This window comes from Penicillium manginii (genome assembly GCF_028828005.1).
Source record: "Penicillium manginii strain IBT 31320 chromosome Unknown utg000010l:1.0-1143873.0:1.0-1144522.0, whole genome shotgun sequence".
Lineage (NCBI taxonomy): Eukaryota > Fungi > Ascomycota > Eurotiomycetes > Eurotiales > Aspergillaceae > Penicillium > Penicillium manginii.
In genome coordinates this window covers 401570-429407 of record NW_026643111.1, presented here as the reverse complement: position 1 = coordinate 429407, position 27838 = coordinate 401570, and the positions used below count along the sequence as shown (strand labels likewise).

Sequence of the window (27838 nt, the reverse complement as noted above, 5' to 3'; positions counted from 1 at the left end):
CATGGAGACTCTCCAGTGTCGTCACCGGCGACACCTCGGCGAAATATGCACCAGTCATGAGGCGATTCTGGGGCGTGGGATGGAAACTGATTCCCGATTATGTACATGTACCTGTATCTGACTATGACGGGTCCCTGGACCATGATTTTTCGGGTTCATTTTTTTTTCATTTTGGTTTGTTTTCGTGGATCTCTTTTTTTTTCGCCCCAGCCACGGCGCCGGATGAGAGGACCGTTGCGGGCTTTCCCCGCGAACCGAGTCTGTTATTCGTCGGCGCGAGACCGGATGTGGATTTCGAGGAGAAACAACAAGGTTGGCGTCGATGCTGGTCCGCCACTTACATTGAAGGTGTTGGGATGGAAGTGGATGGGAGTGGGAAATCTCGGGAGGGCTTGGAGATTGCATGCCATGTCATCCCACGCCCAAGGTTGGTGTTTGTCGTAAGGTACGATCCCTGTTTGGTCTCACGATTGTTTACCTTTTACAATTATTTGGGTCCGGACTACTGAGTTCCTTCGATTCACCTTACCAGAAGTCTATCCTTCTCATACGTCAGAAAAAGAGGTTATTCCCGAAGATCTTGATTTCGCCCGCCGCATTTAGGTTCCACGAAACTGAATTTGGCTCTAGTGAAATTGAATAGACAGAGTTCACGCCCGGGTTTCATTTAGCGGGGTGCATTAGTGGCGGGTTGAATATGGCTACTCCAGGCGAGAGTCTAGGCGAGAGTCCAGGCTGTGGCTTCGTTTAGTTACTATAAATACTCGTGTATATGGTGAGACTTGAGTATGGAGTGGTACTTTCATCGCAGTATCCCTCCCCACCTAGGTATTGACTGCCAGTGTTTGGCATACTGTGTTTGTAACGTAGCGATTCATGTACCGAGCGTACATGATAATAAACTTCAAACCTTGCCCCCCCGGGAACAATAAAGTTCAAGCCCGGTCGTGGGCCATAGAATAGTTCCATATAATAGTATGACACCTGGCAGATTCCAGAACACTCTCTGGGGCAGCTATCGATCAGTCGACTACTGATATACCTGCGCCCAAAAAACGAGATTGGACATTACTTCATACCCACTGGCAGGCAGGTGTTAAGTGGGATTAGGTGGCCAAGGCACTGTCTAACCCAACTTGAAACTAATTCTTTGTTTTCAGTGCACGCACAAGCTAATGTTTCTGTTTCTCACTAACAACTTGAAGCCCAAATGTAACTTAGAACCTTTTGGTGTTTCTGTCGAACGCTTCGAAACTACCTTGAAGTTCACTGAAAGAATGGAAAGAATGGGACTATTATTACGGGCAGCCCTACAATGATTCAAACATTACAGATAATTTCAGCCATGGGATCTATGCACAGCTTGAAGTTACATGGGTAATCTAAAAAGACATGTCGTGAAATCGTTAAATTGGTTATTTCTGACCATAAAATACCCTCGTTAACCAGAGCTATAAATCTACGACCCGTGCAATGTTGACTATACGATCCTCAACCCTATTTTTCATAACAGATAGTTTTCAACAATTCAATTTTCGTCCACAGGCGCCTCCTTCACAGGTTTTCCACAGGCTTTTCCTCCACGAAGGTGTCGTTCACAGGTGTTTCGTTCACGGCCGTGGTCTCAGCAGCGGCGGACTCAGAGTTTGCGCGTTCTTTCTCAAACTTTTGAACATACGCATAGTCAACATATTTGCTGAGTTTTCATACTCATTTATGAGGCTCTGGAGATGTTTGCCCGCCGTGTCGCGGAAGATCCCTCGTCGTGTGGGCTAGAGACAATCAGAATATTAGCCGGATCATGGGTAGTATTCAAGAGGGGTCGTATGAATGATATTGAATTAGTAATAATGGCCCTCCTTATTCCGATGGTACAGAGTCAATTTGCCGAGTCCCTTAATGATTGCTCACTCAAACGCCTTTGTATTCTCTACTTGCTTACTTGTGTTAGATGCTCACGGTGTAATACTCTTTTTGTTTAATAGGTAATTTTTAACCTAAACAGTTTGTTACTTAGACGCCAGGTATATCCGGCCTCGAGCGGGTCGAACGAAGGAGAGCGACTTTCATTCTGTATACCCTCGTCGAGCTCTTTGAGAGGGTCGTGCGGTAGGCTGCCTCGAGATCAGCGATGAGTTGACGCTGATACGCGACATTGTCCTACCCATAGAACATCAGTGATTCGACTTGGAGAGTTGAGTTTCGAGGTCTTACCGCATTGGTAAACTCATCAAGAACTTTGTCGCTGTGGTCCGTCGTCGGCATACCGAAGCTGCACCCCGTGAGCGAAGCAGGTAGATCGCGTGGATTACAGTCCAACCCGAACAATGAAAAGTCAAATCCTGCCGATGGAACGTTGGATACGTATCAAAATGAGAAAGGTGATGAAGCAAGAGGTGGTACTAGTAGTTGAACGGATATTGAAGAGGTCAAGTGTAAGGTATGAGTGAAGGTGAAAGTTAAAGTGGGTCCAGCTCTGGAGGTTGTTTTGACAGGCATTAAATAAACAACCACGGAACTATCCGTTTATCTGGAGATGCTTTCATCTACAACCTCGGAGTTATAGGACAATTTTGGAAGATAAGGCTCAAGCTACAAGTATTACTAGGAGAAAGGCCAACTTGAAGTTGCTGACCTCAGGAGCCTCAATTACTATATGCACCTACTCCGAGTAGAAGTCTACCGCGATTACACTACTAGTTCTATGGGCTCGAGGTGTTCAAAAGATCTCCGGAGGGCGACCACTGACATGTAAAAGCAAACGCCTAAACTCATGTACTATTCAAACCTTGAAATAGATCAAACGCCCGAGACCCGTTACTAGTAATGAAGCTTTTACTACCTTGATACACCCAAGCACCCATGGCCGTCACATATGGTACTAGCAAGAGCACGCAGCCCCATTTATCACGATAAATAGCCTCAAAACCCATCAACTTCACTTTCGATTTCCCTTTCAGTGTCGCCCAAGGGCGTGTTCTCAGCAGAGCCACCAAGGCGACGAGTAGACTACTGCTAAGGCAAACCCGAATATGCTGCCGCATGTTGTCGGTGATAAGCATCATCTACCAGTTTGCCGAGCCTCCCATACTCATTCGAAGGTCCTGAAAATATCTGCCGGCCCATCTACGGCACTCCTTCTGTTGGGCGATCTATAGAGGATCGCAACGTTAGTCTCAGACCCTGGGACTGACGGGGGATAGTATCAGCAGAGAATGTAGCTGTCACTCACAAGCTGGAGATTAAGGGCCACAAGATGGCTGGAAAGACGGAGACAGTTTGAGGGTTTCAATTTTTGCATCAACATTTTTGAGGACTCGGATCGCCACACGGTATGCGTCTTCAAGGTCTGCAATCAGGCGGTGCTGTCGCGTAACATTATGCTGTCCATAGAATGCCAGTGGCTTAAATTGATCAGACTCAGCTTCGAAGTCTTACCTCTTCAAGAAACAGCTCAGTAACCGGAGAATCGTGGTCGGTAGTAGAAAGATCTTCCACGCATACGTTTGCTGCGGAGTAGGTGGTCTGCGGTTATTAAATTCCACTTTGAAAAAAGGCAGAGTCGAATCTTGGAAAGCTCAGATGAGTATTTTCGAGAATAGAAGAGACAAAAGAAGAGAGATGACGGCATAGACTCGGAGTGGAAGAGGTCGAGGTTGAAGAGCTCAAGTGTACTTTAAGTGAATGTGTAAAGTGGAAATGGGTCCCAGATTTGAAGGCTTCTAGTGTTCAGACAGGCACCAAACACCCAGGGAACTCTTCACTTTGTCTAGGCTAGTAGTAAGGATAAACCTACTATTAAAGCCTTGAAATCGTATGCTGGCCGCGTAATGGTCTAAAATACGGTCCTCACAGCAGTATGCGAAGTTTTAGATCGATATAAAATTCTCCTCTTAAAGAAACTGACCTAGGTTTATAGTAGTGTTTATCTAAATACAGTATCCAGATACCGAAATTATTTTGGCCTTGAATGAGGAGGACGCCTACGACGGATGGAGGACAAATGATCATCAAAGGTGTGTGGATGACTGTAGAGGCATTTTTGAGGCCCCCATAATCAAGTGACCTCCTGTGCCAAAAATATGAAAGATTTATCTATATAATATTCTAGTACAGGTATATGGGTGTAGGTCAGGACTCGGGGTAACTTACCTAGGTAGATGAGTCACGCTTGTCTTCTATTAGTTAGTAACCGCCGGCGGAACATTAAATTTCCCAGTGAGAGAGCTCGCTTACTTGCTTACTTACTTTGACCCCTGAAAAAGAATGAAGTGACCATAATGATATACAGCGAGGACAATATGATTCCTGAGGCTCTACAGCCTAAGACGCTTCTTGTTCATCCGAGAGTTCTCGGTCTATACCTCCGTGATCTCGCAGCCGCCGACCCATCAACTGAGAACATCAAATTCACCACGTCATGTATCTTGGAGCAAGTCCATACGGAGGCAATTCCTCCCTCCGTGTTCGAGGTCTGGCTGCCATTGGCATGTCAGCACTCTTGGGATTTCATCGCTACAGCACTTCAAGACCCAGCTTACAAAGTCCGTCATGCCGCTATTGAACTTGCCCGACGCCGTCTTTTCCGTGGCAGTCACTGGAAAGAGCGTGGCTGGGATGTACTTGGAGGCGCACAAGGAATCAAGGACATTCTTGACAAGTTACCTTTAGCCGAAGCACGAGTTCTGCTCAAGGTGATTGTCGGCCACTGCCACGCCTCTCCTGATAGAAAGTTAATGACAACGTGCGTTGAGGAGCTCCTGAAATTGGTAGAGAACACCGATCCTTGGGTTTCGAGATCATTGTTACCTCAGGTATCCTTCCTTTTCGCATTCTGTAGCGCGGAAAAAGTCGAAGACCTGCTTCGATCCCAGTCGACATGGTGTTCCGCAATTCTCAGCTACTTTCCCCGATGCCATACCCCTCTTCTACGACGTATGGGAGTTGGGGCATTGGATATGCCTGGTCATCTGCGGCTTGATATTCTACGACGGTGTCGAAGCTCATTACTCCGCTCAAAAGAAGCATACATCCCTGTTTACCACCAAGAAAATGAGTCTGAGATGTCTCCCGGACTACTATTTGGCTTAGATCTTCTAATGGCCATGGAGAAGGAGCCGGAACAATACAGCGACTATGAGCTTGGTCAGTGGGTCGACACAATACTGACTCAAGGTATTCGTGAAAAGACGGATTTCAAAATGATACTGTTGATCCTGAACCAAGGTTTCGCGGTTCTCCAAGCTAGCGCATTGACTCGACCTAGAAGTAGTTTTGATAGTCATATGCGATCACTATCTCAATATATCGTTCAGTTTTGGTCAATTTCACGCTTTGGAGGGGTTGGAGGCTTCCCCGAGGGTCTGGTAGCGATGTACCGACAAGAACGGCAAAAGAAGGCACTATCGACTCACCAAGCCTCTTTGCAACAGTGCTTGATCCAGCAGGTATTAAAAAAGAGGGACCAAAGATTTGATGCTGGAAGAAGCCGTCAAGAGTTTCTTAAAGCTATAACCAAAGTTCTCTCGCTTGTGGCTCAGAACGGAAGGTTGGAATTCCTTCAGCTGCTTTGCCAGCATTCCCCGAGCTTGGGATTTGACCTCACAGCCTGGCCACCGTCCAAAAAAGAGCAAGAACTCATGCCATGCTGGGATCTCGAAGTCTTGCACATGTTGCCGCCAGATGACTCTAGGTTCCTTTTCAGCCGGTCCCTTCATAACCATCACTGTGAGGAGTTCCTCCCAAGCACTAGTGGTAAAGACCCAAGCTCGAATATCCCAACATGGGAAGCTCAGTGCCTGCTTTGGGCGACTTGGGAATCCATTGATCCCAAAGAAAATGATTTTCCTATCACCCGCAAAGGTAAGCAAATGCTAATATTCCTTCCAACTTCGACCCATATTCTTAACACGAAACAGCTCTTGGTGAGATCAAACAAAAGGCAGTGCGGGCACGCGAGTTTACCGAAAGGCTGCTTTGGGCTGAGTTGGCCATCAAACTTGCAGTGAGAACAAACTCTGTCAATATCTTTGCCGAAATTTTGGAGTGGAGTAAAAGATTCATACGGGACCCTGTGAGTTTCATATGCCCCCCCCCCTTGCCGACTGCCTTACTAAATGAGGATATAAACTAGCTGGTGTTCCCTGCCTTAATGAAGGAAATGTCGAACAGGAGCTGCGGTATCATTATTTCATGCGAGTTTGTTTTGCAAAAGATGACATCCGTGTCGAAAGCCCGCTTGCTGCAAGAGGCGCAGATAGGGCACAGGATTCTGGAAGATTTACTCAAAATATTTATCCTTCTACTACGTGAGCCTTGGGCTCGATCATGCATGGGAATAATGACAGGAAGCGTTTCCCAAATGCTTTCTACCATGGTCGGTCACAGATTGCACTTAGTGAGAAGGTGGCCTTACGGCGAGTCGGTAACTGGAGATGAGGTGGTTGAAATCCTTCTCGACTCCTTGATACCAATACTCATCAATTACGAGCGGGAAGGGATGACAGAGGGCCAGGAGAATCTCAAACTGTGCGGTGTATCTGGTATAAGAATATGCGACTTTCTTACTAGAGATGATTCCAATCTTGTGGAACTGTCATTCATGGACCGACTTGCAAAAGCCCGAGATGAGCTTTGGAAAACACACAGAGCTCGAACTGATCCGAACGTCCTAGAACTCAGAGCTGGTTGGCCTCGAGGACTCCCGGTCCAAAATCTAGTTGACAGTCCAATTTGGCTACTACATGCTATGAAGTACCAGGATCACGCACCCTTTCTGTCGGTGAGAGCCAATCAGCTACTTTTCAGTACCGTTGATGTCATCATGGATGTCGTAACGAAAGAAGGAGATTGCATTCATGGATTCGTGGATGATCTTGGGTTTGTTATTCAGGCTCTCCTCGCAAATCCTCATCAAGCAACCAGAATTTGCGATGTTCGGCGTGTCTGGGAATATTATTCCCAAATACTGGGCCCGCATCCGGTTTATCTTGGACTGTTCAAGGAATGGTTGGTCAATATCCTACCGAATCAAGATGAAATGGCCGAGGCTATCAATATGATTCAACAGCCTTCTTTGTCGGTCAAACCGATGGTATCGGCGGTGCCCACAGGATCGGAAGTCATTGAATGGGATCCCCACGAGGGCGACTATCCTCTTTCAGAAACGACTCTGGATGATGATAAAGGCATAAGAACGGAAAGGCCCCACGAAATACTTTGCACAATTCTCAACTACCGCATGGGGGGGTAAAGCCCCCCAAGAGGCCCCCTTTGTGCGTGTTAGGAAACCGCAGTCCCTGCCTGAGCCTCTCTCAATTTGGTCACCCGCCTTATTAAGTGACAGCCAACATTCTTCAAATTGTTTACAAAACTCAGTCGTCTTGGCAGCCCTGTTGTTCCTGGACACTTATGCAAAGACCCCTAGAATCTTGCGAACAAAGTTTCCTAATGTTGAATTTCCTCGCTATACTCCCATATATCTAGCGGATGAATTCATTGCGTTCCAGAATAACTCGAAGAAAAGACCACAAGAACTGTTGAAAATGCCAATAGATGCTTTGAAAAGATGCGCGAACAGGATACCTTCACAGATCTTGCGGAATCTCATCTGGTCGTTTTTGGATACATTGAAGGCCGAACCAAATACCTCAATGTATTCAGCACTCTTGTTCAGCACGTTCGATCTGATTGGAGTCCTCCTTAGAACAGATAAGCCTCAGCTCGCAATTGGTGTCATGATTCGAGTGTGGAAAGACTTCCCGAATGAGTCTTCGCTTCATCGGAAAATAAGCCTCGTGAAGCTTGGCCGTGTTCTTATTCCGGAGCACGCAAGTGAAATGATGCGTGAATTGTCTGGATATGTCTGCAATGCACTCCACGCTCAACAGAGCCAGCAAGAGACGAAAAAAGACAATCAATCATTCATCAAGGTGACTACGGCAAAGATGCTCGCACAGGCTTTGGCTGACGCAGACTTCCTTCCGCAATCTGATCAAATTGAGATCCTCCAGAGAATGTTTAATTCTACTCGCCACATCGACATTCGGAGCGAAATCGTCACCTCACTCCTAGAGCTAGTCGGGAATAGCGAGAATGGCAAGGCTTACGAAGTCTTCGTTTCATTAGCCTCCTCAGTCGCGGGGCCTAACGAGCGGGCCAACATCACCGAAGCCGAATGGGACATGGCGGAAAGACAACGGGGCCCGCTGCCCTACGTTGCACCTGTTTCAGAGCGTCCTATGCTGGGGTTGGTGGTTTATACTGCCGCCCTCAAAATTCCAGAAAAGCTGCGATCAGACTATGTGCGAAGCATCTTGTTGCCCCTACTCCGTGAATCCACTCGTCAGCATATGCGATGGATGGCTGCGATGAGTGCTAGACTGGGGCTCGCCATCTCCAGCCTGAACATCACGGAGCAGACGGTCGGACCTTTCTCTCCAGATTTAGTGAACAGAATCCTCTGGACATGGATGAAATATCTCCCAGGGTCATATCTCCAAGAATACCACCGCCCCTGGGCGTTAGGCTACCTTCAATACGAGTCCTTCAGTCATATAGAAAAGGCCCTTGCGGTGACAACTGAGGAATCGCTTAAGGAAATCACTATTCGAGACCATTGGAATTCTTTCCTCGACTCGCAACGAAGCCGACCTGTTCTCTACAGTCTGGACCATCTCCTTCCAGTCTTCGACAGGGACCCAAAATCTTCGGATGGATTGACCGCTGCGCTTGTTCTCGAAGAATTCATTTTCCGTGCAGAAGTAATTACGACAAACCCGGTCAAATATAATGGAGCTTTGAAACAATACACAGTGTGTCCGGAGTATGCATTGGATCCATTAAGAGCCCTTAAAAAGACCCGGGTGGGAAGCGTCTCTCGTGTGAAAAATGCTGAGTTCAAGGCAAAGATCTACCACCATCTGACAGATGCCATGACCCGAGCTGTTGATGTTTGTGAACATGTTCGAAAAGAAGGATGGTCGACCAACTTGACTGCTGGTTATCCTGTGACTCTTCCTTCCAACTTCGAATACGAAATTCTAATGCTCCCTTCTCCAACCTATAACCCCGAGGCCTCCGAATCCAACTCGGCGGTGGACATTTTCACTTCTGCGATTCTCGATTTGATCTGCCGGTATTCCCGGGATCCGATCCTGCTGCTTAAATTCGATTCTCTCAAAACGATTTTGCAAGAGGTTCCCTCCGAAAATTTGAAGGATTGTGCCTTGTCTCTGGGCAATTCTCAGCGCGAGGAGCATGATCCCTTCGTGATGTGTCTGAGAGCCAAGTTGGCATGTTTCTTATTGGACCGGGTGGGGTCTAAAGGTACACTCTTGGACGTGGAGTTACTGGGAATGATAGACGATTGGAAGAAAAGCAATCTTGAAATCGTGCGGCAGATTGGATGGGGATTTCGGTAGGTTGCTAGCAAAAATGAAGAATTCTGGATCAAGGGTAGAACCCTGCGTTATTGGGTATGGCTATTATTCAAAGAGAGATGTCAGTGCTACGTGATTCTTGACCAGCGTTTCTCTGCCGATTGCACGTCCGATCAGTAGAGTGGCAGTAGTATTAGTTTGGAGACAATTGAATTAAATTGAATTGGCCTGGGGCTTGCAATCTGCATCCGCTGATTGGCGAGGTGGGATCACAGAGGAAATATGTATACGAATAGGAAGCTTTCCAAGCAAGCTCAACGCCTGCCGAGGTGTTACAGACTATTTCTGACGCACCAAATATCGCCCATTGGTCAATGAACTCGGATTTTTAGACTGGAATATCCATTGAATAGTAATGATAACAATAAACGTCTTCCTGGTTAGTTAAGAGGGAGATAGCGAAGAGAAAGTACTGACGTCATATTTGAATACGAAGAGCCGCATGACATATTACATTGAGATCAAGTTCAAATAATACAAAAACTTCATATGAGAAAAGTAGCCTTGTTAAAATTTAGCAGGTCTCTTTGACCTGTTGCATGCTCAAAATTTTACAATTCGCAAAAAGTCCCTAGCTTATACATGACAGATCGCATCGATGGTTCATGCTCCCTTCTCCTCGTACGAACGCGTGAACATTGGTCATGGTACACTCATCGCAATTTGGGTTACATTTGGCGTTGCAAGTCTTATCTTCTGGACTCGCATGTTAGTCCAAATACGCTATATGAAGCGACTTGGAATTGACGATTATTTGATGCTGGCGGCCTGGGTAAGTTTATGAAATCCAAGCTTTATGACGGCCTCGGACCTTCCATGATTTGTTTTGACGACATCGTGAAATAGATTCTACACGCTGTATGCTGTGCGCTTAATACAGTGAGCATTCGATGGGGTCTTGGCCGGCATTACGTTGACCTTGGCCCAACGAGTTTGACAGCCGTTGTTAAATACCACTGGCTGGCATTTCCATTCGCTTCGCTCTCGTCAATGTTAGGGCGCATATCCTTTGCTGCATTTTTGCTCATGCTACTTGCATTAGTATCGCAGCGGCGTCGGCAGTTTCTTTGGATTTTGATATCTGTGCAGATTGTCACTAATTGCACTCTTATCATACTCGCCTTTTGTCAGTGCCGCCCGGTTGAAAAGCTCTGGAGCTGGGCTATACCCGGCAAGTGTTGGCCAACAGAGACAATCAAAGGTTATGCGTATTTTCAAGGAGGTTTGTACCCTTCTATGTTCTTCTATCTTTCTGCCACTTCGATATGCTAATTGATAACTAGCAATCAATAGTTTCACCGATCTGTCGCTAACAGTTTTAGCTGCGGCACTTATATATCCCCTTCACATCAAGCTCGCAAGAAAAGTTGCGCTCATGATGACTATGTCTTTGAGTATACTGTAAGCAGGATCATATACTATCCTTGTTGGAAAGCCCGTAAATTTCCCTAACTCTCAGCCAGGGCTACCGTCGGAAGCATTATGAAGACGATTTATGTTCAGGACTTGGGGAAAAAGGATCAGCCATGTATCGCAGTGTGCCAATAATTTGTTGAAGCCAGCTGACCATATTTTAGATACTCTCTGTTTCCTAGTTATTTGGTATACGTGAGTATACCCGCTCCCCACTGCTGCTTCAACATCACTCAGATTTAATATAGGGTTGAAAACAACATCGTTATCATCACAGCTTCTATTCCTAAGATTAGGCCTTTTTTCGTCAAGTCTCATCGAAAATGGTAATCGGAAGTTTATTCTGCGAAATAAGGATTGCATCTTGGCATTCCCTGTGTTTAAACGACTAATGAAGAAACCTGGAGATGGTGCAAATTGCATCACGCAATCTCTTTTCGCATACCCCACGTACATGGCCAAGAGCAGATTATCATAGCAACTTGAATTTCGAGAGAGCGCCTGACAGACTATCGAGTCCAAGGTGGCCATGACCAATACTTTCCAATAGCCAGAAGAGATGGGCGCTTCGTTTGTTCTGGCTCCATCGGCTGAATATCTGTTTTCCACAAATGGTAAGACCTGCTGCTTTGGGTCGATTTCATCGGCGTTTTATCTTCGTAAAGATATGTGGACGTGCTGTTGAGGAATGAAACGAAGATCGAATCCTCCATCAGATCGTGGATGCTTTTCACGGCAAGGTCAAGAGTCTCGGGCGAAGGTGGTGTCGAGATATTTTCAAGTTTGTTTTGCAGAAGGTCGTCACGGACATTGACAGGTAGATTGACCTCGCGGTCTGCTCCGGGGGAGATGTACGTATTCAGGATGATCTGGTAGAGAAGACCCAGGTCGCTACTTGTGGGACAGTTGGTTGTCACGATGAAATCCTTTGCTGGGTCAACTAATGACCTGAAGTTTTCGCGATATCGCTCTGCTTCGAGGATAAATTCTAAGGTTTCGAGGCAATGGTTTTGGGTGAGGTAGCTTATAAATGCGCTGAGGGTGTACGGCGGAGGGGCGGTATTTTTCAGGACTTCGTCGAGTGTTGGACGCGAAGCTACTCTGTAAGTCTGAGATCGAAAGTTCTTTAGCATAGTCGGCTCCTTTGTGACATTTTCAGGAGTTGTCAAACAAGGATCTTATGGCCAATTGAGAAATTTAGGACAGCTCCCAAATAGTATGCCCAGTAGGCCAGTGTGTCTTGTAGGACGAATCTGTCTTAAGATTACGAGATCCGGAATAGTGGTTTGTAAACGATCTATTTGGACGGTAACAAATGAAAGGTCTCCGATAGTGTTCTAGGCCACTTGGGCCTTACGGTGAACCAGGGAGTATGGTACAGCATGCCCAGATAGAGGAATCAAGTGACCAATACACACCATGATACTCTCAGATTGTTCACGAGACACTTGAAGCTATCAGTGGTGGCCCTTGTCGTGAGTGATATCCTAGGATAGCACGCTCCAGAAATGATGTCACCCCCCGCATTTCGAATCACTTCCCTAAACCTTAATACCTACTACTAGTAGTAGTAGGTACTCGTTGGGAATGCCTTGAGGTTCCTTCGGTTAGTGAGACTCCAGGCGTACTACTAGTACTTTATACAGGTGATAAAGAAACCCACAGCTTTCGTATATTGCCATTACTATGACTATATACAATGCCCTCCGCTCTAAAAATCGTCATCCCTTTGTGATGTATTAGTGCCAAGGCATGAATAATCAATCCGAAGTGGCCAATTCAAGTGGCCAACCTAAGAAGGCGTAATGTGACCCTCTCAAAGTATGAGCTTATTCGTGAGATCAGCAGAGAATGACCCATGGAACGAATACCAGAAAGCGTAACATTCTGGTGATATTTTCTCGTACTAGCTATGAGAGCAAGGCAGATAATTTGAGGGTCAAAGACCCGAACGAATCGGTAGGACTGGTGCCGGTGGCCTAAACCTCTGATTTCTAGGTCTACTGTCCAATGTCAATTCAATTGCCCGTGTTGGCGGTTCACTACTACCTTACTACCACCGCCTCGCCGTCATATCCGAGCGACTCGGAATGCACGCCCGGGAGACATGCCCACCTGGCACGAGAACTTGAACTTGAACTTGAACTTGAACATCCACGGATATAAAGTGAGAACTTGAACACAACTTTGAGTCTATATTCTATAGTATGAATGGAAATGTATTCAAATATATCATCGCAAAACAGGCCAAAGAAAATGATTCACGCTTCCAACGCCTGATGCGCTTTGCAACAAATGTGATGCTGGGTGTGGATATACAGAGGACACCAGCCGAATTGATTCGACCGAGTCAATGGGCAAGGGAGCTAAACGAAGAAACAAAAGATAATGCAAGAAAAATACACACAAAAAAACCTATCCAAAGTGTCAAATGCTCTTCCTTAACCGCGTACTTTGCGGTAGCTTGGGGGGTTCCAGGATTGTCGGATCAATTTGACGGCCCACACGGGTACCAGCGAGACGGCCAGCACCGCGAAGACGCGCCACAGCCAATCGACAGTGATAACATAGCGCAGATTGAAGTAATCGCCCAGGAAAGGAATGCTGCCGATGTATAGAAGCGTAGTTCCGATTAGGCAGAAGATCATCACAGGGTGCCAGGTGGTGATTGCGATGGCGACCATGCCCAGCTCATTGAGAACCAGAGCGGTAAACGAGACACTGATCAAGCGGGGGCCAGTGACGGTTTGGAGCAGGATTTGCGAAAGACCTTGGATGACGGCGCCTTGGTAGATGGAGATCAAGACCCAGCTGAAGAATGAGCGGTAGCTCAGACTCTTTCCTGTTTTCAGTTCCTTGTACAGTTCTGGATAGAGGTTGGCGAGACGCTCGTCCACGTCGCGGTCGAAGACAAGTGAGAAGACGGGTGCATTGGTGTAGACGGTTGCGTAGCCGATCATGAGCCAGTTGATGAAGAGGCCCTTGGGATCGAAGTGTCCAGCAATGCTGTACATGGTTTGGCAGACACTGATGATGAGACCGCGGTGCATGATGAACTGCGCCAGTTTGGCGGATCGCTTGTATGAGTTGCGGCCGTGCCAGACTAGGAGCTTGGTCAAGTGGTGAAATTGGGTGATACTGAAATCAGCGGCTAGAGAGGCTTGTCGGCCCTCTTTACCCACAATACCGATTCCAACGTCAGCGGCCTGGATCATAGAAACATCGTTACCACCATCGCCGATACAGCACACGCGTTTCTTAGTGTGTTCACGGATCAAGGTGGCGATTTCGGCTTTCTGCGTGGGCGAGCAACGGCAAGCCACCACGGCCGGCAGGAGGACAGCAACGGAAATGAACGCGGTGCGGAAGTGGCCGAGCATGAGATTGAGTGACTCGCCATCAATCAACAAGCAACAGTCAGTCTTATTGCGAAGGAAGTCTAGGGCTTCTTGGGCAACAGATTTATCTGTAACTTTTTGAACTGTATGAATGTATTGACCCCGTGCAACCAGCTTTGCAGAGATCGCGACACAACGTGCTGTCTCAACCTTGTCTCCTGTCAACATCCAGATTTTTACTCCGGCGTTGCGCATTAATTCCAGGGAAGACTTGACATCTCGCTGAAGACGATCTTCGACACCCGTTACACCGAGGAGCTCGAGGTCTCGCTCAAGATACTCGGTCACGACCTTAGCCATGCCGATATCACGGCCCTGGAAAGACATGGCAGCCTGTTTATACTTGGCGGTGAATTCTCGGTATTGCGATAGAGAAAGTCGCTTGCGTCCAACGACGAGTGTTCGTAGACCCTCGCGGGCCATGTTAGCAGTTTCCTCGTCTAGCCAATCATTCGCTGCAACAATGGAGGTCATCACAGTATCCGCGCCCTTTTGATAAAACCAGATTTCGGGTTCATTCTTGCCGGATGTTTCGAGGTCATTCTCATCTTGCTGGAACTCAACAATGATGCCCATTCGCTTGCTGTCTGATGTGAAAGGGAAGATATCATGAATGCGGACACGAACAACGACCTGCTTCGAGTCCGTGGATTCAAGGACAATACTTTGACGATCCCGATAAGCCACTTTCAGCCCAACCTCTTCTGTGTAGCGGACAATGGCGATCTCATCCGGGGATGATGCCTGATATGTTGTCACTTTTCGCCCATCCTCAACCTCGCTCGTTGGCGTCACGTTATGGCAGACGGCTAGGGCTAAAATGATGTCGCGAACTCGGGAGCCGATCTCTCTCCTCGTGCGGGGTGCCGCGCCTTGGCCAGCTTGAGTACCAAAAACAGTTGATGGTGTGGTCAAGGTGTTGCCCGCAAAACCTTGACGAATGAACGATCCTACTTCGTCCATTGCTTCGTTCGCATACGAGACGGTGCCAACATGGATCTTCTTCAGTTCCATTTCTATAGCAACGTTAGATTTAGTCCATGAGATAAACTTGTCTGAGAAGCTTACCATTTTGAGTCAAAGTCCCAGTCTTGTCTGAAAGCAGGTATTCGATTCTTCCAAGATCCTCAGGAATTGTGCTGGTCCGCACGACGGTACCTGGGATATCCTTGTCTCGCTCGATGAATCGGCCATACACGGACTTGGCCATATCCAAGTTGACTCGCAGACTCATTGGGATAATCGTTGAAAAGAGAATCAGATAGATCATGATTGCCACGTACCACACCTTATCGTTCGTTGGTTCAAACCCTTCCAGAGCGACCAGCACTACGGATAGGGTGAGCGTCAGCGCACATAAGATTTTGGTGAGGTTGTTGATTTCATATTCCAACAAGCCCACTTTTGAACGAGATGGCGAAGTGGAAAGAGCGGCTCGGGTTTGGGAGCCGGTGTAGATGATTGCGGCGTATGTAATGGTGTTGGAGGCGAGGACGGTATTGGCCCAGGCGGTATTATCGATATTCAGAGGTGCAGAGTTGGAGTTTTCGTTGTCGCCATTCGCAGCTTGTCCACCCTGAGGCTGCGAAGCAGAAGCCTTGTTATAATGAGCATCGTAAAAGCCCGTGGGAGGGCCCAGTTCGATGGTACCAACAAACTCGTTGACACGCTGATCTGGAGGACTTGCGGTAATCTTGAGCCGGGTGAATTCGCTGAAAGGAATCGATTGGGATAGGACGGAGGGTATACGGAGTTTCCAATCAGTTTCGCCGTCTAGTTGGTCGGTTCGAATGAAGGTATCGCTAGTGGAAGAATCATTTGCGGCATTGGCCGGAGCATCGGCGACGGACTCGGATGGTCCCTGACCCGATTCAAGTAGATCAGTTGATACTTCCGGGGCGTCTTCATCAAATGAGCTTAGACGTTGTGTATTCGAATCATTAGAGAGGCTTTGCAGGATCACAACATCGGCGGGAAGACGTTGGTTCTTTCGCACTTTGAGAACATCTCCGACTTTTAGGTCGCGAGATTTCTTGGTCACTTCCAACACATTGGCTCTATCCAAAGACAGAACAGTAAACTCTTCCGAATTGGCCTCCGCATCCCGCCGGCGTCGGCCTATGTCATCGAGAGCTTCTTTCCCCAGAGATATAGACACCACAAAGGCCAAAGGAGCGATGTATGAAGACATGTACCCAATACGCAACACTGGAATGATCTGTGACAATGCGACGAGGAGGAAGTAGATGTTGAAAAAGAACGAGAATTCGTTGTAGAGTGTTCGAGGAAGGAAGCTCCAGGGGGTATATTTGGCATTCGAGATGACATTGGGCGGGTATTTGGTTGATTGGTATTGCCCGACAAGAACATCGCGAGGCGGTTTGATTGTATCGTCATTGCCAGATTTGCGGAAGCGGTTCGATACGGTTTGAAGGAAACCTGGGCCACGGAGACTCGGTAGGCGAAAACGGCTACCCTTCCGAACGGGCTCATCATCGTTCAAAAGGCGGGTTGAACCACGGCGGTCCAGTAGCGGAGCATCATCGTCGGTCATATTCCTCGAGCTACCATGTGACTGGCGGATTCCATCCTCCGTCCGATCTTCCTGCAACAGCGCATCCGTATCCTCCTCTGGTTCCCTGTGACCAGAGGGACTCCGCTTCCAGCGACTTCCAACGCCGACGCGTAGATTTCGCAGAGCAATCCCTGGGCCATAGTTTCTTGAGCGACTTGTATAATCTCGCGATACTCGCGACGATTGTTGTGGTGTGGCGCTGGGATCTAGCTCTTCGAGGTCCAAGTCGTCGTCATCGGAACCTGAATAGTCGCCGGGATGATCGGACTGTTGTAGAGGGTGTATGTATTCGTGTGAGGAGTTCATGATTGATGGTACCCGGAAAATTAACCACCCTAGATCATGAACAGAAAGACAACAGTGTGGTGGTCAGTGGATGTAGGATCATCTCAGATAGTGGGTGGAGTTGTTGTTTCAAAGTGCCGCGCCGGCATAGTGTTTGAGAGAACGAGTGTGGAAACAGGTGGAGTAGGCGACTAGGCCAATATTTATTAAAGGAAGAAGAATGCAATGGAGGTCACTGTACCTCCCAATGTTGTAGCCTAAGCTTGTCAGAGTGAGGAGAAGACTAGGAGAAGAAAAAAAAGGTGAAGTGGTAGCGTGGATGATCGCCCGTGACTACTCCGTGACTGCCTGCGCCGCCCCGTGCAATGCGTATGCGCGGGTAGACCGCCTTCCCTCTTGGAATTTATGGTTAAGGTGTCTTTTCGGGCCCGGAGGAATAATCCTCCGGGGATGATCCAATCGGGGGAAGCGCAACGGCGAACCCAGCAAAGCCGAGAGAGCATATCGAGGCGAAGTGGTTTCCTTCCCTTCCCTTTTATTTCAGCCTTTTCATTGTTTCTTCGACCTCCATTCGCGTCATTTCTTTGTTTCAAATTCTACGCTGTTTAATGGATTTCTAATTTGAAGGAGCTCTCGAGTTCAATCTGTGTTGGGGTTTGTTGACTCCAACGTCACCGGAGACGTGTCAGGTACTCCTCCTGAACTCGCCGAGGGTGTTCAACTCCTCACTATACCCATATAATGGCGCAAACAATATCGCCAGCCGACCAAGGCGCGGAGAGCTGGAATCCAGCGCTCCGTCCGGATTCGAGTACTCATAACTCCGAGCCGGTCGCATCTACCGATGCCTTGTCGGATCTCCTGGCCGCAGATAACGCCAAACAACCTCCCGCTTCCGATCTCAAGTCCCCTCTCAGCGACGACAGTTTTTCCGCATGGGACATGCCCATCGATATCAACCAAATGCCGTCGATCGATACCGCCGTCAAATCCACGCCACAGAATGCGCCGGCAACTTTGGATACAACTGGTGTGGATAATAACCCGGAAGTGAATGGCACCACCGACGCGGTCCCCGTTGAGGCGTCAAGATCAGATGAGCCCCAGGACCCTTTTGCGCAAGGTGCTGAGTCTTCTCAACCTCAGCCGGATCAACCAGCAGCTCCTTTGGTTGAAGCTGCTCTCACCATCGATCCCAACGAGGCTATTCCAGCCTCGACCCCCAATAATACTGAACCCGAGCAGTCCCAATCACTGCCCGATGAGCCTTCCGTCTTTCTTTCCCAGGTTAGCGAATCGAGAGATGCTGTTGAGCCAACCGCAAATGCCGAACCCCCTACCGAGCCCGAGCCTTCGTCAATCGATCCTAGCCCCGTGCAGCCGCAAGTTGATGAGCCGAGCGTTCCCGTCGCGCTGGCCTCTGATCCTGTGGAGCCAATAGCCACGGTCACAGAAATCCCCGCCGAGCTCGAGCTCCCCACTGCCAACGAAGAGCCCGTTGAACAGCTTGTCCAGACCGAATCGACGACCGTGGAATCGGTCTTCAACACCGACTCCCAAGAAGACCCCGCGGCCTCGTTTTTTGACGATATCGAAGGCGTCCAAAACCAAGCAGATCAAACCCCCGGACCGTGGGACACCCTGGACGATAAGGATACAGGTGCGCAGCCAGTTGTTGAGACAATCGCTCAAGAGGTTGAGAGTGCTCCATTGGCAGTGGAAGCAACGTTGGAAGAAGAGCCCACAGATGACGACGCTTGGGGGCATAATGCTCCTATCGACGTGGATTCTGACGGGGATGACTTCTTTAACCAGCTGAAGACTCAAACAAAGCCTATATTTGGACCTCCGGAGACGGAGTCAAGATACGAGGAGGGTGTTCCCTTACTTGATGAACCCTATTCTCCAATCTCTCCGGTGCAGGAGAAGACACAGGACGCGCCGCAGCAAACTTCCATCGACAACTTGTTTGATAGAGAAGATGAAGACGCGGAAGGATTCTTCAGTTCCGCGCAGAAGCCAGAGCCCAGTGCTCCGCGTTCGCTCCACATCACACGCAAAAGCACTTCGCAAGTGATGGATTCGTCCATCGGATTCCACATCGACTCTCCGACCAGTGACATTTCAGCCGCCGCACAGCTTGATAGTGTTCTCAATGCTGCATCGTCTGATTCTCCTGCGCTGAATTTCCAAACGGCAGGTGGAGAGCCATCTGAGGAGGATCTTGCCGCACGTTGGGAAGCTGAACTTAGTGATATGGGAGAGGATGACATAGCGGCACGTTGGGAAGCCGCCCTCAGTGATGATGATGAAGATATGTTACTAGGAGATGATGCACAACCATCTACCAGACAGCAAACTGCTCCACAGGCTGCGGTTGCTTCCCTAACCAACGCTGGACCGACTGCCTTGAACAGTCCCTTCCAGACGCCACAGAGTCAAGCTCAACCCCGGCCAATCCCCGGTGTATACACCCCACACCAGCCGACCACGGGCGACCTGCTGTCCGGACTGCCTCTCCCAGGAGCCCCTCCTCAGACAAACCCTTACTTTTCCCAGCAGCCTGCGAACCCCGTTGCAACACGAGGAGAAAGTTATGCCGAGCAATCGAAGCAAGGCTACAAGTCTCCCTATGATCTCCCTGATGACTTGTCCCGTCCTCGACGGCCAGTCGCTACTCATAAGCCTGTTCCTCCGAAGGTGGAGAATATGCCGCCGCCCTCGAGCATGGGTGTGCAACAACATGTAGCGCCTCCCTCGATGCCGCATGCACCGTCAGTCATGGCTCCTCCTCCTACTGCACCGGCTGCTCCCCCGCCAGCACCAAAGAATTTCTACGAAGAGCTTCCATTACCTACCCCCAGATCTCGCCCTGCTAGCTCTGGCCGGTATACTCCCGGTCCCATGGCAGCTGGTCCTGGACCGACTGTTCAACCCCCCCATGCCACCCCCCCCCAAAATGCAAATTTGATGGCTCCACCTCCTGTCTCTGCGGCCAATATACCTGCTGCACAGTCCTCCCTGCAGCTTCCGGAACCGATGGACCCGTACTCATCTACTTTGGCCTCAAGTGCGCCAGCTGGTCCTAGTGCCGCCTCCAGATATTCGCCGAAGCCTCCAGGTCTTCACCCTTCCGCGAAGCCGCCTTCGCTTCCAAGATACTCACCAGCGCCTCCGCCTTCAGCGTCTGCTGGGCGCGGCCGCTACGCATCTCAACCATTATCTGTTCCTGGACAGCAGACATCTCTACCATTCCAGCCTCGTACATCAAGTCCCTTGGCTTATCACGAAAAGGTGTCGTATCAACCTGAGGTGGCGCAACAACCTCATATGCCAGCTCCATCGCTTCAGCCATCGGTCGACCTGTCCCCCCTCGTCAGCGCGCAAGTATCGATCAAGGTTCACCCTATGCTCCACAGTCATTCAACGAGCAGACGAATGCCTTTGCCCCGGAGACTGCTAGCCCGCCAGTGGCTTCGCAGCAGGCTCCTCCAACGAACCGCTATGCGCCAGCGGAGTATCTTAATGAGTTTGCCAATCGTGTTGCGCCTAGCCCTACCCAATCCCAGGCTCCTCCGCTTCCGAGCCCTACTTATGCACCGGCTGTTTCGGCCCCTGCAGCAGCCGGATCGACATCACCCCAAGCGGTTGATTCGCAATTTGCTGCTCCCCTGAGGTCTCAAACACAGTCGCCTGGTCAGCAGTTGACCAGCCCCCGCTCATACCTGCCACCCATAGAGCCTCCTCTTCCACGCCCTGCCTCGGTTCATGGGTCCTCATCGCCGACTAAGACGACAAACCCCTACGCACCCGCACAGCCATCTATGGCGAGCCGGGCTCGTGCGATGTCGCAGCACCTTGCGTTCATCACACCTGTAGATGGACAGGAGCAAGATACCCTTCAGCGGTGGAAGGGAGCTCCGATTTTCAAGTTTGGATTCGGTGGAGCAGTTGTTTCATGTTTCCCGAAACACATCCCACGCTATTCTGCTGGCCAAACCGCACCGATGATTAAGCCTAGCCCGGGTGAACCCAAGTTTTCTCAACTGAATTACTGGTTGCCTCCTACAGAGACTATTGTTCAACATCCTGGTCCTCTCAAGACCAAGGCCAAGAAGAAGGATTTGCTGGCTTGGATCTCAAGCAAAGTCGCGGCTTTCGAGAATGAGGTCTCCCCTGACTTTGACCACTCCGATCCCGATGCACGGAAGCGCCGCGATGAGAAGATTTTGCTATGGAAGGTCGCCAAAATTTTGGTGGAGAACGATGGAGTCCTAGAAGGATCGCCTGCAATTGAACAGTCCCTTCGGCAGGCTGTCTTCCCCAACCTGCAGAACCAGACTTCGGATAACTCGTATGGAGGTACCTTTGCAAATTCAGGTAGCCTAAGAACCCTCAACAACCCCCCACAATCAGATGCTGTCGATCCTCGCTGGATGGAAGATTTGCGCAATGATTTGTTCTTGGGTGAGCGTGAGAAGGCCGTCTGGGGCGCCGTTGATCGTCGTTTATGGGGACACGCCATGATTGTCGCATCAACCATGGATAAGTCGGTGTGGAAACAGGTCGTGCAAGAGTTCGTTCGACGTGAAATCAAGTCAACGACATCGAATTCGGAGTCGCTGTCAGCTCTCTACGAGATTTTTGCTGGAAACGTGGAAGAGAGCATCGATGAACTGGTTCCCCCGTCTGCGCGGGCTGGCCACCTTTTGATCAGTAAGGCTGATGGACAAGGAGCTTCCAAGAACGCGCTTGATGGTCTGGACAGCTGGAGAGACACCCTTGGACTCGTTCTCAGCAACCGCAGCCCCGAGGATCACCAGGCATTGCTCGCACTTGGGCGTTTGCTCGCATCCTATGGTCGCATTGAAGCTGCGCACATTTGCTTCCTGTTCTCTCGATGTGCTGTGTTCGGCGGTGCCGATGATCCCCAGGCCAACGTTGTGCTCCTAGGCGCGGATCACCAGCGTCATCCTTGCACTCTGCTTGATGAAGATTCATTCCTCCTGACTGAGATCTACGAGTACGCTACATCTGTTCTTGCAAGCTCCCCGATAGCAAATATGCCGCACCTCCTGTCATTCAAGCTGCTGCATGCTAAGCAACTTGCCGACCGAGGTCGCAAATCGGAGGCACAGAATTACTGTGATGGGGTCGCGGCATCTCTAAAAGCCACGACTCGACCTTCGCCATACCACCACCAATATTTGTTTATTGAGGTGGACGAGCTTTCTGCACGTCTCCGTCAAACAACCACCGACGGCAGCTCGTCCTGGATCTCCAAGCCAAGTATGGAGAAGGTTTCCGGGTCCGTGTGGGCTCGCTTCAATAGTTTCGTTGCTGGCGAGGAGAATGATGCGGCAGCAGCCGGTTCTGGCAAGGCTGGGGAAGTCCCAGACGTTGGCCCCTTTGCTAACATCGCTGGAACGCCAACTGTCAGCCGGTCTCCCTCCGTGTCGGATATCTATGGATCATACCCCGGCACAGGAGCCCAGCCAATCCCCGCTGGTGGACCCTCGCGGTACATGCCTTCATCAAACCCGTACGCGCCCAATGGATCCCCTGAGCAGCCCCGTGGAAGATCTTCCATGGATTCCCAGCGCTCGGCTTCGTATGGAGGAATCTCCTACGGTCAACGTCGGAGTTCACAGGAGATCTCATCTCCTTCAGCCGATGCTCAAACTTTTGCTGGGGCGATTTACGGATCTCCCGGTGCTGTTACTGGTTACCAGCCTACTCCTCCCCAATCGTCTTACATGCCACTTGCCCCGGTTGAGGAAACATCGGCCACCCAATCTCCCGCAGACCCGGCACCACCTCCTCAATCGGCCCTCAACGGGCTCTTCTACCAGCCCCAAGGGCAGGAACCAGCAAACCAGTCCCCCTACTACCAAGGCCCTCCTGGAATGCCGCAGTCGGAAAGCAATGGGTACATGCCCCCCGCGACCAGCTCTAATGCTTACGAGCCACCTTCCTATGCTCCTGTCATGAGCTCTGCGCCGGAAGAGACCCAGGACTCTGCCGAAGCAGAGGCCCCTAAACCCAAAAAGTCCTTTATGGATGATGAAGATGACGGGGACTTGGCTGCTCAAGCCGCTGCTCTCAAGAAGGCCGAGAACGACCGGAAGGCGGACGAAGCTTTCAGAAAGGCTGCCGAAGAAGATGGTATGTTCCAAAATTGTAATTTCTTTAATCCTAATGCTAACCCATGCCACAGCCAAGAAAGATCAACAAGGCCCCAAGAAGGGGTGGTTTGGTGGATGGTTCGGAGGTGCCAAGAAGGAAGCCGAACAGTCAGGCAGCGGCGGCGGCGGCGGCCCTATCAGGGCCAAGCTCGGCGAGGATAGTTCATTTTACTACGACAAGGACTTGAAGAAGTGGGTGAACAAGAAGGACCCCGGCAGCGCGGAACCCGTTCGTGCCACGCCGCCTCCTCCCCGTGGCTCTGCTCCTCCCAGTCGCAATGCCAGCTCCGGCAGCATGCCACCGCCCCCAATGCCTCCGATGCCTTTTGCATCGGGAAGCCGTCCAACATCTTCATCTAGTGATATGCCGCCTTCACTTTCATCTAGCCCGGCTTTCTCTAGCCTTGGTGTCCCCCCACCAATGGGTCCCTATGGCAGCCTGCCGCGGTCCGTCTCTACAGGTGGTGCCCATCCAACCCCACCTGGCAGTTCCTCCGGACCGCCTCCTCGTCCGTCATCCTCTTTGACGCATGCCAGCTCTATTGACGACCTCCTGGGTGCACCGCAAGCACGCAAGGGTAACACTGTAAAGGGCAAGAAGAAGGGCCGCTACGTCGACGTGATGGCCCAATAATGCGCAATTGCTGCATATTGGTTCTGGACAAAACATCTTGACTAATTTTGGCTGTCAGATGTCTAATTTTTTCCTTGTGTTTTCCCTTTGTTTCATTACGCCCTCATGTCCCGTTTTTCGCGTTTTATTTCCCCATGAATCCCCCATTTCCCCCAGTACCCTCTATAATAGAATCATCACCCCCTGCCCCATCATCTTGCATGTGTTGTGTTTTGTCACTTGACAAACACATTTCTCATGGCGTTCGCACTTTGAGCCAGCTTCCCATCGCAAGGCTTTGCACATATCTTGCTTTTTGCTGCTCTTTGTTGCAATTCTCATCGCTCGCGAAGTGAGGGAGACGAATGTCTCCTTGCATCATGTATACATATCACTTTTCTCCCTTGCGGCTATACCGTGATTCATTGTGCTAGTGTTTTTTGGTGGTTTGTTTTCTTTCCGCATGGGCTTATCCCATGTCTATGTCTTAATAACGATTTCTGGTAACGCTGAAGGAGATCTGCTTTTGATTCTATAAATAGTAATATCGTGACGTTCGTACATGTAAGGTTATGGTGATGTTTGAAGGGTATAGTGAACCCCAGGGTGTTATGAATTATGCGCTTTTTCATCACGCTGCAAATGAGTTGATGTAATACTAAATCGAAGAGTTAGGGCTGCCATGCATTTTTCGTTGGAGTTTGATAGATAAAAAGGGTGAGCATACCGTCAAACACGACTCTTCGCCATTCCAACTGCCAGGTAGATAAACATACAGCACAAGAGCCGTCTCATTGATAAAACCTATCCAGCCGATAAAAATTTAGCCAGCACTCATCAATAGGGGCCCAGAGGAGAGAGAGAAAATGAACTCACAAGCAACAACCTTCGGACTAAGCCTGCCCACGCTTAAAACCCGACTCCAATCCTTCCCATCAATCCGCACCTTCGCCCAACCAGACTCATCATCCTCGCCGACTCCCCGCATCCGCTCACTGGGTAACTGCGACAACTGCTGCTCCGAAATATGAGCTGGGTCAAGCGGTGGATTCACCAACGCAGACCAAACACTCGCAATACGCAACTCATCCGTCGCAATAGCAAGCTTGAGTTTACCATGCATGTTAGCCGATAATTCCAACTTTGGCCCCGAAGAAGACGACAGTCCTGATCCTGGTTGCGCATTTGAATTTGCATTTGAATTCGAATTGTCCACTGCACCCAGTCCCAGCCCCGTTTGCTGTTGTCTACTTTTCGAATCCGTAGACGCTAATTTGTTAAATCGATCCGAAATACTTTTCAATTGCGACAATCCGGGTAAAATAATATGAACATCCGGGTCCGGACAATGCGGTTCGTGAAGACCATCAACAGCCGACTCGTGCAAGATCTTGATGGGGATTTCCTGCGTGATGCGCGTTTCGCGCTCGCGGGCTCGGCGATCACCGGTTACTTCGCCGGGCTGGTCGTCGTGGTGGTCTGTGGTGCCTTCTTCGGTGGCGAGCGCCATGTTTCCTTCTGTCCAGTCGGTTGATAGGACTGTTAGGGCTAGCAGGGGCATTTTGTCCTTTTTTGTGAGGCGGAGTTGGGATTGTGAGGAGCCGAATGTTGAGCGGAGGGCGCGGTTCAGGTTTGCGATATTGATTTCGATGTTTATTGCTTCGGAGTTGGATTCCATTTCGTAGGTGTTTTCTTCGAAGATTGTGTCCTGTTGGGGTTGGGTTGGGTTGGGTTGGTATTGGGGTTGATTGTGAGGTTGCATAGCGCTGGAGTACACTTACAACGGGAATTTGAGCCCATACTTGGGTGCCTTGCTCCGGGATGATGGTAAAGCGTACCACATCGTACTCGAGTCGCATCCAGCATACTTTGCCGAGGGAGGATAGTGAGGCTGTTAGCTCTGTACATAGGGGTTAGTCTTTTATATAGCATGTATTGGGGACTTTTACAAACTTGAGAAGGTCTTTGTGTCCTTTAATTGGGTTCGGAAGCGCATTTTGGCGAGGGAGAAGCTGATGTTGATGTTGATGAAGCGACGTGCGGTTGAAATTCGCGGGGGACGCGACGGGCTTATCTTATCGCTGCCACTTTACGCGGTCTCCCCTGCGTGCACCTTCTACTTTACCTTAGGTAGAGAGGCTTTGGGATGTCACCTTCAACTTAACTCATTCTATTCTATTCTCATCTATGACCCACTCTACAAAATGGTGGTCTTAATCTGATCAGCCTCTTTCAAAGCTAAGGATGCAGCCAATGCCGCTCCGACACCAGATCCATCTTCGGACGCGTTCAACGCAATCAAGTCAATCTCCCCCACCGGCCAGTCAAGAATGTCACGGAGACCCTGACTCGCACGGTCCTTAAACCCGCTATTCTTGTTGAAAACCGACCCATCAACACCAACGTGGCACTCTCTGATGTTGTTCCTCTTGCAAATCGCCGCAATCCCGCAGGCGTATAATCGCGCCGCACGGGTTGCAATTAACCCAGTCAAATACCGGCATACCTTCATCTCATCCACGGCAGGAGAAAAGTTAAACAAACCTTCAAACTCTTTTCTCATATCATCGAGTCCCTCGGAAGTATCTATTTCAGCGATGGAGAGAAAGGTCGCATCGACAACATTGCTCTCCCGAAGACGCGTGATATCTTTGTCTTGGAACAACCTCCCTTCCTCGTGTAGCTTGACCATAACCAGGCGCAGCATTTCGCCGATGTATAGGCCAGAAACCATTTTCTCATAAAGCTGGGTTCCAGGACGCAGCGATTCCGAGTCGATCTGGTGGTCGAATGGGGTGAAGGGGAGGATCTGGCGGTCGTTGTCGAAGGCGCCGTATTCGGTGTTGATAATGACTTTTGCGTCTTCCGGAAGTCCGTACCCTTCCAATTTTGGCACTAATCTGCATTCTTCCATGTATGCAGCATTCGTGCCCGTACTGAAGATGCTGCCAATCTTGATTTGAGGATCACGGTAGTGCGAGGCAATCATGGTTCCGGTTGTATCGTTGATCAACGCCACAACATCAACGGGAATATTCTAATCGAAGATCAATTGGCTGAAACATTTGATCCGCAGATCGGGAAAACACGAGCTCAACTCACTTTTCTCGCCAAGGCAGCTTCCAACTGAGGAACAATGTCCTCGCCCTCCACGCCCGAGACTTCGAATTTCTTCGTCCAGCGCTGCAAAATTCCGCTTCGAATATTCTTTTGGTCGACCGGGAAGGAGAACGTCAAAGCCAGAGGCACAGAGGTATTATCTTGAGCGCCAGTCGGATTCTCTTCCAGAAAATCTTTCAAGCGATCCGCAACAAAATCCCAAAGCTCTTCGCCTGTCCCGGATTTGACCTCCTGCGGCAGCTTGAACTTTCGCTGTGTCTGCTCGAAATCCCCCTTTTGTTCCGAGAGCGTGACGTCGCAAACACGCAGGTTTGTCCCGCCCATGTCCAGTGTTAGAAATCGTCCCAACTCACGACCGCTGGGAGAACTCTTAACCCATGTGACGTTCATTGGCTGTATCGCGTTAAAGAGGAAACCCTGCGTCAGTGAAATATCCAGACATTCTCTATGGCATTGTGATCGGGCTACCCACGATATTCCCGCCTTCCTTGGTCAATCCCTTTTCAAGCTCTGCAACGAAATGATCTGTGATCTTCTTGAGTTCGGCTGCGTCTAGAACAAACCAGTCCTCGAATTGCTTGAGATTCTGGGTGAGACGCTCCGGGACGCCCTCGAGAATTTCGGGGCGATAGCGAAAGCTCGACATGATCCTTTCAGCCATGCTTTCAGTGGATATATCTTAATTTTTCGATTTCGGCATTATCTATTGACAGAAGGTGAACGTTGAAAATATCCCGAGATCCTTTGGGGGTGGCCCAGTAGATCCTGACAACGCAACGATGACAACATAATGACCATACTTCTGGAGG

At 49.6% G+C, this 27838-nt stretch overlaps 10 protein-coding genes across 10 annotated transcripts; 5 read left to right on the top strand and 5 right to left on the bottom strand.

The window, feature by feature from the left end:
* Positions 1–1554: 1554 nt before the first annotated feature.
* N7533_013058 (uncharacterized protein) lies at positions 1555–2265 on the bottom strand (the record flags this gene model as incomplete). The annotated part of the gene is made up of 3 exons (XM_057109708.1): positions 1555–1665; positions 2080–2160; positions 2215–2265. The coding sequence occupies 3 exons, from the start codon at positions 2263–2265 to the stop codon at positions 1555–1557; spliced, it is 243 nt and encodes an 80-aa protein (XP_056953293.1).
* Positions 2266–4280: 2015 nt separating this feature from the next.
* On the top strand, positions 4281–6008 carry N7533_013057 (uncharacterized protein; the record flags this gene model as incomplete). Its single annotated transcript, XM_057109707.1, has 1 exon — positions 4281–6008. One exon carries the CDS (start codon positions 4281–4283, stop codon positions 6006–6008), a length of 1728 nt encoding a protein of 575 aa, XP_056953292.1.
* A 353-nt stretch (positions 6009–6361) lies between these two features.
* On the top strand, positions 6362–7252 carry N7533_013056 (uncharacterized protein; the record flags this gene model as incomplete). Its single annotated transcript, XM_057109706.1, has 1 exon — positions 6362–7252. The coding sequence occupies one exon, from the start codon at positions 6362–6364 to the stop codon at positions 7250–7252; it is 891 nt and encodes a 296-aa protein (XP_056953291.1).
* A 400-nt stretch (positions 7253–7652) lies between these two features.
* Positions 7653–9422, top strand: N7533_013055 (uncharacterized protein; the record flags this gene model as incomplete). The annotated part of the gene is made up of 1 exon (XM_057109705.1): positions 7653–9422. One exon carries the CDS (start codon positions 7653–7655, stop codon positions 9420–9422), a length of 1770 nt encoding a protein of 589 aa, XP_056953290.1.
* A 616-nt stretch (positions 9423–10038) lies between these two features.
* On the top strand, positions 10039–10286 carry N7533_013054 (uncharacterized protein; the record flags this gene model as incomplete). The annotated part of the gene is made up of 2 exons (XM_057109704.1): positions 10039–10212; positions 10233–10286. 2 exons carry the CDS (start codon positions 10039–10041, stop codon positions 10284–10286), a joined length of 228 nt encoding a protein of 75 aa, XP_056953289.1.
* A 1076-nt stretch (positions 10287–11362) lies between these two features.
* On the bottom strand, positions 11363–11986 carry N7533_013053 (regulator of G-protein signaling domain-containing protein; the record flags this gene model as incomplete). The annotated part of the gene is made up of 1 exon (XM_057109703.1): positions 11363–11986. One exon carries the CDS (start codon positions 11984–11986, stop codon positions 11363–11365), a length of 624 nt encoding a protein of 207 aa, XP_056953288.1.
* A 1308-nt stretch (positions 11987–13294) lies between these two features.
* On the bottom strand, positions 13295–17132 carry N7533_013052 (aminophospholipid-translocating P4-type ATPase NEO1; the record flags this gene model as incomplete). The annotated part of the gene is made up of 2 exons (XM_057109702.1): positions 13295–15267; positions 15320–17132. The coding sequence occupies 2 exons, from the start codon at positions 17130–17132 to the stop codon at positions 13295–13297; spliced, it is 3786 nt and encodes a 1261-aa protein (XP_056953287.1).
* A 720-nt stretch (positions 17133–17852) lies between these two features.
* Positions 17853–23930, top strand: sec16 (COPII coat assembly protein SEC16; the record flags this gene model as incomplete). The annotated part of the gene is made up of 3 exons (XM_057109701.1): positions 17853–20486; positions 20531–23276; positions 23329–23930. The coding sequence occupies 3 exons, from the start codon at positions 17853–17855 to the stop codon at positions 23928–23930; spliced, it is 5982 nt and encodes a 1993-aa protein (XP_056953286.1).
* A 610-nt stretch (positions 23931–24540) lies between these two features.
* On the bottom strand, positions 24541–25905 carry N7533_013050 (checkpoint protein HUS1 family protein; the record flags this gene model as incomplete). The annotated part of the gene is made up of 5 exons (XM_057109700.1): positions 24541–24567; positions 24637–24713; positions 24786–25617; positions 25691–25809; positions 25863–25905. 5 exons carry the CDS (start codon positions 25903–25905, stop codon positions 24541–24543), a joined length of 1098 nt encoding a protein of 365 aa, XP_056953285.1.
* A 201-nt stretch (positions 25906–26106) lies between these two features.
* Positions 26107–27675, bottom strand: hxkB (putative hexokinase; the record flags this gene model as incomplete). Its single annotated transcript, XM_057109699.1, has 3 exons — positions 26107–26946; positions 27012–27422; positions 27502–27675. The coding sequence occupies 3 exons, from the start codon at positions 27673–27675 to the stop codon at positions 26107–26109; spliced, it is 1425 nt and encodes a 474-aa protein (XP_056953284.1).
* Between the last annotated feature and the right edge of the window lie 163 nt (positions 27676–27838).